The sequence below is a fragment of the Corylus avellana genome, chromosome ca10, assembly GCF_901000735.1.
Source record: "Corylus avellana chromosome ca10, CavTom2PMs-1.0".
Classification (NCBI taxonomy): domain Eukaryota; kingdom Viridiplantae; phylum Streptophyta; class Magnoliopsida; order Fagales; family Betulaceae; genus Corylus; species Corylus avellana.
In genome coordinates, this window is record NC_081550.1 from 14,265,863 (window position 1) to 14,275,401 (window position 9,539).

A 9,539-nucleotide genomic window follows, 5' to 3' on the forward strand; every position below is an offset into this window, starting at 1 on the left:
CCCTTCCACAAAAGGAAAATGATAAGAGTTCCAACTCTTTTGTTCAACTTAAGTTTAATCTTATTTTTTTTTATTTTTTTTAAAAAAAACTAAATAGCAAATGAAAAAAATGTGTGAAGGAATAATATTTATTTTTGGTCTTTCTTTTATTTGGTATTTTAAAAAAAAAAAATGATATTTTTTTTCTTCATAATAATGCAATTTTTTTTTAAATGACATTATTATGAAGAAAAATACTATTTTTTATTTTAAAAAAAATACCAAATAAAAGAAAGACCAAAAATAGATATTATTTCTTCACAATTTTTTTATTTGCTATTTAGTTTTTTTTTTTAAAAAAAAAAAAAAAAATAAGGCCAAAGTTGGAATTAAGTTGGGCAAAAGAGTTGGGTACCTATCATCCCTATAAGTATTATTAACAACTTAACTAAATTTTACTCTCCAAAATAATTAAAACTTAAAAGTATATTTTTTTTCCATTTTAATACTTCAATTTCACTATTTTATTTATTTTTAAAAAATATTTGTTTATTATTTCTTTAACTATTAAAGAACAAGAAAGAGACCGAAAAGAAAAAGGAGAAGAGAAACTATTTTTTATTCAATTGGTGACGGTGAGAAAGTCTGTTCACTTACAATTCTTTTAATCAAATTATAATTAAAATATAATTTTGATGAAGCTGCTAACAATGCTCTTAAACCATCACCGTAGCGTAGGGTAGTTAGTTACCATCCGCCCCAAAACCAAAAGGATTTTTAAAATAGAGAAAAACAGGTTAAGCAAAGCAAGAGGACAAAATAGTCTCTACAAAATTAAAGAGATCATCTTACCTTCCTATATTGCAATAATAGATCCCCAAAAAGGGCTTACGACTAGGAGCCTAGGACTCTCGCAGATCCTTAATAGGACGCTCGTCAGGCCACAGCGGACCTGACGCCACTCCACGTCAGGACTACTCCCACGCACGTAATCTTTCTCCGAGCCGCGTGTTCTGCTATCGATTTGATGAAAACCTAACCCATGGTTAACTTATCTGACAATGGGAAAGGGAAAAGATAACCAGGGTTAGTTTGTGGCTGCTGCTCTGATTTCAGAGCAGCACTAATTACAAGTTAAAACAGCTCCGTCTTCGTGCATGAAGAAAAGCGCGATATTTTTATCGACAGCCCAAGTATAATTTCAACCCGCAATAAATTTGTTTCCAAATTAATTATTATTTTGTTGATTTCAGATTCGTTTCTGTTTCAGAGTGACAGAGTAGTGTGACTCTTTTTCTTGAGATCCGAAAGAAATACGCAATTTGTTTTGGAGGGTAGAGAGATCGATGATTTTGTTTCCCGTGAGCAAACTCATGATTGTGTTTCCTGTGAGCAAACTCACTGAATCAAAATTCTGCAGATTTTCAGTGGAATCAAACAAAACTCTGGAGTTGTACTTGCTGAGAGAGAGAAAGTAATTAGTGTAGTGTAGGTGCAGCAGTTGAAGATTTGTCAGAACTTGTTTCAAAGCTGTTCATTTCCTACAATCTGCATTTTTAGCGGTGAAATTGATCGGAAACAAAGAAATGTTAGGCATCAAACTGTAAAAATTCAGAAGGTTTTTCTGGTAATTTGGGTAAAAACTTTCCTGCCCAGAAATTTGTTTTCTTCTTCGTTGATTTGGGACGACGGCGAACTGAAGGTATTTCTGGACGCATGTTTTGAGCTTAATGCTTCGTTTGGGTGTAACGAAGAAAGGTAAGGTGAAATTTAATTTCTAGCCCTTGAATTTAATGAAGTGGTTCACTTTATTCAGTTGTTATGCATGTCTGACTTGTTTTTTGGGTCTTTCGTTTGGTTGCGCAGAGCATTTACTGAGAGAGACTGAAGCTTCTCTGGGCGCTTTGAAGTACACGTCTTTATCGATTTGACATTAAAAAAAACTAAAAAAAAAAATTATATATATATTATTATTACAATAAATAGTAATAATAAAAGTACTGTTTGATAGCTGATTTTGGTCTCTGAAAAATTTGCATCCGAGAAATGAAGGATGCGGAGAAGAGCTTGGATCCTCAGCTATGGCACGCTTGCGCCGGAGGCATGGTCCAGATGCCTATGGTTAATTCCAAGGTATTCTATTTCCCTCAGGGTCATGCCGAGCACGCCCATGCGCCGGTCGATTTCACGGCCTTATCCAGATTTCCTGCTCTCGTTCCTTGCCGAGTTGGAGTAGTGAGTTTCTTGGCTGATTCTGAAACCGATGAGGTTTTTGCAAAGATTAGATTGTTTCCGGTGGGAACTGGGTTTGGTTTTGATGATGATAGGGTTGTGGAAGCTAATGAGTCTGAGCATCCAGAAAAACCCGCTTCGTTTGCCAAGACATTGACTCAATCTGACGCCAACAACGGTGGAGGTTTCTCAGTTCCGAGGTACTGTGCGGAGACGATTTTTCCGCGGCTGGATTACACGGCGGATCCGCCGGTTCAGACAGTGATTGCTAAGGATGTTCACGGCGAGGTTTGGAAATTCAGGCATATATATAGAGGTACGCCGCGCCGGCATTTGTTGACGACTGGGTGGAGCACATTCGTGAACCACAAGAAGCTGGTTGCTGGAGATTCTATTGTGTTCATGAGAGCTGAAAATGGTGATCTTTGTGTCGGTATTCGACGAGCCAAGCGAGGAATTGGCTTTGCACCAGAGTCCACATCTGGGTGGAACCCCGGTCCCTGCCATTCTGATTCGCCGTATAGTGGATATTCGACTCTGTTGAGGGAGGAGGAGAACAAATTAATGAGAAATGGTTATGGGAATTCAAGCCCTGGTGGCAATTTGAGAGGAAAGGGAAAGGTGAGGCCTGAATCGGTTATTGAAGCTGCAGCTCTGGCCGGTAGCGGGCAGCCATTTGAGGTTGTTTATTATCCGAGGGCGAGCACGCCAGAGTTTTGTGTTAAGGCCTCGGCTGTGAATGCTGCAATGAGGATTCAGTGGTGCTCTGGATTGAGGTTTAAGATGGCATTTGAAACGGAGGATTCTTCCCGGATAAGCTGGTTCATGGGAACCATAGCTTCTGTTCATGTTGCTGATCCCCTGCGCTGGCCTAATTCGCCATGGCGGCTTCTTCAGGTGTTGTACTCCTCTGTTATTCTTATACCGTTGTGCAATAATCTGGAATATGTTGGCTGCTGAATATATTTTTTCTTTGAAATGTTTTGTTAAAATTTTCAGGTGTCGTTTCAGATAATGGTTTTTTGGGTAGGGGTGAATTGCATTTATGTACTTTGGATATTCTCTGATAGCATGTGTTATGCATACGCCTTGTATTAGTTTGTGTTACTCTAGAATCTGAGGTCTCTTGAAACTTAGGAGTTAGGTCAGGTTTATGGATTGATTATTTGCAGTACCATGCTATGGAGGTGACCAGATTGTATCTGACCTTTTTAGGCCACCTTTATGTCACATGAAAACACTCTTAAGCACCTGTAAAAAGCATTAACAAGCAGAGTTCTCTCTTGACATAATGTAATTTGTTCACATCAGCATTTACTTGAATTTTAAGATAAATATCAAGCATGTTATACAGAGCCTAATTAAGCTCAATTTATCGACCTTGTAGCATCATGTTTTTCTTACATGTAATTTGCAAACAACATTTCAGGTGACATGGGATGAGCCGGATTTGCTACAAAATGTGAAGCGTGTCAGCCCATGGTTGGTTGAATTGGTATCAAACGTCCCTGTCCACCTCTCGCCCTTCTCACCGGCAAGCAAGAAGTTGCGCCTCATTCAACAGACAGATCTTCCCCTTGATGGTCAATTTCCAATGCCATCAGTTTCAGGCAACCCCCTTGGGCCAAGCAGCCCCTTGTGTTGTCTATCTGACAACACTCCTGCAGGCATACAGGGAGCCAGGCATGCTCAATTTGGAATTTCTTTATCAGATCTCCAATTTAACAGCAAACTGCAGTCAGGGCTGTTTCCATCCAATTTCCAGCGGTTCAATATACATTCAAAAACCTGCAATGGCATCATGACAGGCAATACAAACAAAAATGAAAATTTATCCTGCCTGCTAACCATAGGAAATTCTAGTCAAAATTTGGAAAAATCTGATAATGTGAAAAGACACCAGTTTTTGCTCTTCGGTCAACCAATACTTACTGAGCAGCAGATCTCTCGAAGCTGTTCTAGTGACACAGTCTCACAAGTTCCTAGCAGGAAAAGTTCAGCAGATGGGAACCAAGACAAAGTAAAGTTTCTTGCTGACGTTTCAGTATCCAAGCTTGAGCCGAAAGTTTCTCCAGAAAAGTCATCAAGTGCTGGATTTCCATGGCTCCAGGGTTTCCAAACCACAGAACTTGGCCTGGACACTGGTCACTGCAAGGTATTCATGGAGTCAGAGGATGTGGGGCGCACACTTGATCTCTCGGTTCTTGGTTCTTATGAAGAGCTGTACAGGAGGCTCGCCAACATGTTTGGAATAGAAAGACCAGATATGCTTAGCCATGTGCTCTACCGAGATGCAACAGGTGCTGTCAAGAAAACTGGAGATGAACCATTCAGGTAATCTTTTTTCCTTAATTTTCTTATGTTTATTGTTGTCGTCTTATGGCCTTGCAGATGTATTACTTTTGAAACCTCCATGACATCTTAATACACATTTTTTCATGCATTTCACTTTATCAGTATATAATTTTTGGATCTTCTCATTTTCCCTCTGTTGGAATTGCAGTGATTTTATGAGAACAGCAAAAAGGATCACTATTCTAACTGATTCTGGCAGCAACAATATTGGAAGGTAAGAGATAACATTGATGTTGCAGTTTCGAATGTCTAAATCTTTATTTCCAATCTGTCCCTTCTCATTTAGAAAAAGTCTTTTGGGAAATTTAAGATTAACTTCCTACCATGGTATATATATAACTGTATACTGCAGATTCAGGATGTGATGTTTTAATGTTGTTCTTCAGGACGTGGCTTACAGGGATGAGGAATGCTGAAAATGGACTAGATGCATCAAACAAGACAGGTCCCTTGAGCATATTTGCCTAGTAGTTCAGAATTCGAGACATGGTGCTTACTTTGTTCATTAAATTTAGTTGGGAGAAACAGGAAATGAAACTCCATCTTCTATTTATGGTTATTTCTTGGTGTGTTTTTCGGTTTGTGCCTATACATTTACTTTTAATATGTTGCTTAATGTTATGGTAAACTTTTTATGTCTCTGTCTGCCCTGAATCCATCTTTAAGGAAGTTTTTTTTTTGAATTCTTATTTTGTCCAAATTAAATGCTTGTTGGAGGCTATAGCATGAAAAATTATTTGAAGCACATCTTAGCATCCCTTTGGCTGGCTGCTGAGTCATATAAATGAACATTCTCCTTTCTTGAGCTCCCTATAACAGATTTCTCCAGTTAGAGTGCTTTTGGGTGTTGGATTTGGCTTAGATACTCTAGTTTTTTCAACGATCCAGATTTAATACATGCAATGACATACATTGTTCCTTAATTATCTGGATTTGGGACAGCAAGATGGATTGCAATCTTAAAAAAATCAACTGCTTGATATTAGTGGCGTGAACCCCAGTTTTGATTATTGACAGAAGATTACATTTATAGTTTTGAAAATATATCACTAGGTTTTGACTTCATGGGAGAGCAGTTAAGGGCCTCTCTGCCTTGAGCTTTGGTTAATTTGTCACCCACAGAAACTAGTCAATTCAAAAGAAAAAGTAGGGTTTTGGATTTCTGCATTTGTCTGCTCCTCTTTGACTTGCTTGAGTTGGCCTTTGCTGTTGTTTGATATCAATGATCCACCTAATGCTCACATGCTCCATTATTGGAGTCCCAATCTTTTGCCTCCTAATGCCAGAATTTCTAAAACAAAAAACAAAAAACAGAAAGACTTTTATTTGCCTCTTGTCCTTTAACCAACTAGAATTAATATGAAAACGAGGGAGTTGAGAAGTCATCCTCAACTGTTTGTGTTTGGAACGACTTTAAGGTGTATAATTCTTGAATCTCTATAGGAGGTAGCGTGTCACCAAACCCTGGACATTGACTTGTGCTTTTAAAAATTTCTAAAAAAGCTAACGAGGATTTTTCTTTTATTGTTATTATTATTATTCAAAGCGAGAGACGGGAAAAAGGGGAAAGAAGACTCCTTATTTTGTTCGAGAGTGAATTTGTTCGAAATACGACTAAATTAAAGTTTTGTTTGTTTCGACGAGGCTCCGTTTGTGTTCCGGCGAGTCCTGGTGGGTCTCGACAATGGCCAAGTAAAGTTCTGACAAGTCTTGACAATATCTCGATTGGGTCTGTCGATTTAAGAATGAAATGCTCAAAATCAAAAAATGGTTTATGGTTTTCAAAAGTTAAAAAAAAAAGTTTTTTTGATGAAACCAAAAATATTTTTTGTTGACTATTAATTTTCATCGTATCAAATACTCGAAAATACGAAAAACATTTTTAGGAAGTTTAAAATAATTGATAATTCAGAACCAGGACAACAGTTTAACCAAATGATTCTCTAACATAAATGCCTATTCCTCCAAAATGACAAACCAAGAGCTCAATAATTTGTTGCTTTTAAAACCAAACACCCAATAATTGTGTATTATTATTTTTGTTTATAATTTAAGATAATTGTACGGTTAAGTTGTTATCAATAATTTAAGGACTACTTGGAGGCTCTTGAGGGCTTTGGGATCTGAAATTCCAGAGAACATGGCCTCCGTTCATGGGCAGTTTGACGGCAAAGCAGGGTCTGATCAGCCCCGATCTCCGGTCCGTTTGAATTTTGTAGACACGGAGACAACGGTAGGCAAACCTTTCATTATTAATCCCGAAAGAAAGAAAGCAACCAACACACACATGGGGGTGGGACCCATGGCAACGACAGACAAAGGGTTGAGAAGAGAGCGAAAATAGTCAAATCCACATTCATCACGTGCGGTCTCCCAATTGAATCGCCGTTTTGGTGGCCGGGCCTTTTTAATATCTCTCCAACTTCCCTCTTTTTCCTGGTTTTGCTTGCCAAAAATGCAAACAAACAAGTCGTATCTCACCAGGATTTAAAAGCAATTAATTTAACACTTTTAGTTTTAAAATATTAAATGCGGTTGTTGCGGAGGAAACATGATCATTTACAATTCAAATGAACTGAATAATATCTAATTAGTTATAGTGAAGGGGTATTTTTATCTTTTCAGTTTTTAAAAAGATAAAAATACTCCTAAATTATAATTAACTGAATATTATCCGGTTCAAATGAAAATGAAGAGGATCTTAATTGGTTTTGGAGGTGTTACCACTGTTATGCATAATTCATGTTTCATCATCTTCTCTTTCATTTTGCAAATTATGAGAAATTATATTTTGGTTGTTTGCTTGCAACCCTAAAAATGATTGAAAAACATTTTTTTTAATTTTTTTTTTTTAGGCTCGTATGAAAAATCGTCAAATGTTTCTTATATTTTTATTTTATTTGAAGAGCTAGAGTGAAAGAAAGTGAGAATAAAAGGCCTTTAAAAGTTGGATTGAGATTTAGTGCAATTGCTTCTCCATATTGCTTGTAATTTGGTCGGACAATTGTAAGACAGCCTTTATAGAGCCTACAGTTCGAACAACCAGAAACTTTCACTCAAATGGGCCTCATAAAGAGCCCTCTAACAAATCCTGTCCGGGGGTACCGGAGAGGGCAAAAAAGTGAAAAGAAACACGAAGAAGGGCAAGAGGGAAAAGGGCATAAACAAAGTTAGGAATTAGAAATCAGTTTATATATACAAAATTCTTAGTAGAGAGAGAGATTGTTTGATGGTGGCCCCAGGCCCCCAGCTACAAGTGGAAAATGCTTACGTGAGAGTTCCATTAAAATGGTGTAAAAAGAAAGCAAGCACCAAAATATGTTGTTGAATCGACACAAGTTGCACCTCATTTCAGAGAGTCTAATCAACTCATTCTCATTAGCAATGAGTTGCATGAAGAAAACAACATCCAGGTGTACAACCAATTAGCAGAGATAGAGATCTCAGACAACATTATTTTCGGAGACACTGAAACGATGATGATGTTTCGATGAGGATATGTATATGGTCGGAATCTTTGCCAATACGAAGGAAATTGGTTACAAAGGGAAGCTAAAGGATGGCCACTATGAATATAGGCAACGACCTAAGAGATTAATATACTAATCCATCCCCCTGTTACTAATCATCTTTATATATATATACAAAATATCTCCTAAGGTTCAAATAAAAGGGGCCACTACGTGTGGAAAATCCAGTCCACTACCTGCAAAGGATCCACGTTGCAAAGCCTCGTGTAAATGTCTAGCGCGCACACACTGCAGCACAATCCGCACCAAACCAGGTGGTTGGCTACGATATCGTATGTATCTAGTAAATCAAGGAAGCCCAACTATCCCCAACAAATTGGATATGGGATAACACATCAGATCTCATCAAAATGAGTCCAGATACATGATATTCTCTCCATGCAATCTCTTCAAGATTATCTTAAAGGATATTTATCGGTTAAAACCACTCCCAAAGATCAAGGAAGTCAAGTAAGAGTCCCACAAGGATTCACCCACTTGCAGCTTCTATAAAAGTAGGAGCCTATCATAACACCAAACACGGTGAATTCTATACTCAACTACTCTCACTTCATTATCTCTCTATTATTATCTACTATCATTTTTACTTACATTCTAACTTAGGCATTGGAGGTGGAACGGCCACCACACCCCTCACTTCATGGCCTTCCACTACTGATCCATTTTTGCTCTTAGCAGGCTTTGGAATCCAGTTGCTACGAGGGTTGATAACTGTCTCAATAGTTGGCGCCATTTGTGGGAACAAGGATCATTTACACGATCCAAAGTTCAAACAGGACAAAGGTCACGAATGGTAGCTATAAGATTTCAAGGCCAAACCGAAGATACAATCAACATGACCAATGTTCCCCCTCTCCAACCAAAGAACACCAATCAACATGAAACTGGAAATCTCGAGACTGAGGAAACTCCAACTGCATCCCTTGTCTTCGAGCTGCAGTTGCCAACCAGCAAGCATCTAGGAACATTGGAGTTCCAGAATGAGCATATATTGGAAACACTGGAGTTACTGCTGCAGAGGAGTTTCGAGAACTGGCACCAGGAGAAGGACTCGACAGATCTCGAACCACAGCCTGAAACATTCAACGGACCTAAGAAGCCGCCCGCAACAACAGAGGACGGCTCAATTCATACTCGTATGGACTCTTTCCAGGCACAGTTCCAAGCCAAGTTGGACAACCTAGCCTATCAATTAAATGGCTCCCACACTGCGGGCGGTGGTGATTTCTTGGAGACTAACCTGCCATTCACCAAGAAGGTAGCGGAGGCTGATTTGCCTAACAAGTTCAAATTGCCACACATGGATCGCTACGATGGAAGCCGAGACCTGGTGAACCATCTTGAAACATATAGAGCTCACATGGCATTACAAGCCTCGTGCAACGCGATCCTTTGCCAAGCATTCCCTCTTACCCTCAAGGGAGTGGCCAAACATTGGTTCAG

General features: G+C 38.6%; 1 protein-coding gene across 3 annotated transcripts; it reads left to right on the plus strand.

The window, feature by feature from the left end:
* Positions 1-1,132: 1,132 nt before the first annotated feature.
* Positions 1,133-5,207, plus strand: LOC132164669 (auxin response factor 18). Of its 3 annotated transcripts, XM_059575215.1 has the most exons (6): positions 1,142-1,172; positions 1,250-1,737; positions 1,846-3,108; positions 3,641-4,545; positions 4,715-4,780; positions 4,953-5,207. In XM_059575215.1, exons 3-6 carry the CDS (start codon positions 2,026-2,028, stop codon positions 5,032-5,034), a joined length of 2,136 nt encoding a protein of 711 aa, XP_059431198.1. In that variant the 5' UTR covers positions 1,142-1,172; positions 1,250-1,737; positions 1,846-2,025; the 3' UTR covers positions 5,035-5,207. The 3 variants fall into 3 exon arrangements, with proteins under 3 accessions (XP_059431197.1, XP_059431196.1, XP_059431198.1); XM_059575214.1 differs by having other exon boundaries at positions 1,133-1,742; XM_059575213.1 differs by having other exon boundaries at positions 1,133-1,737.
* The last annotated feature ends 4,332 nt before the right edge of the window (positions 5,208-9,539 follow it).

Bases quoted from the DNA above. Each gene is read 5' to 3' on its own strand.
- LOC132164669 (XM_059575214.1), top strand. From the start codon at position 2,026: ATGAAGGATGCGGAGAAGAGCTTGGATCCTCAGCTATGGCACGCTTGC. The intron at 3,109-3,640 runs GTGTTGTACTCC...ACAACATTTCAG, and splicing joins CGCCATGGCGGCTTCTTCAG to GTGACATGGGATGAGCCGGA. The intron at 4,546-4,714 runs GTAATCTTTTTT...TTGGAATTGCAG, and splicing joins ACTGGAGATGAACCATTCAG to TGATTTTATGAGAACAGCAA.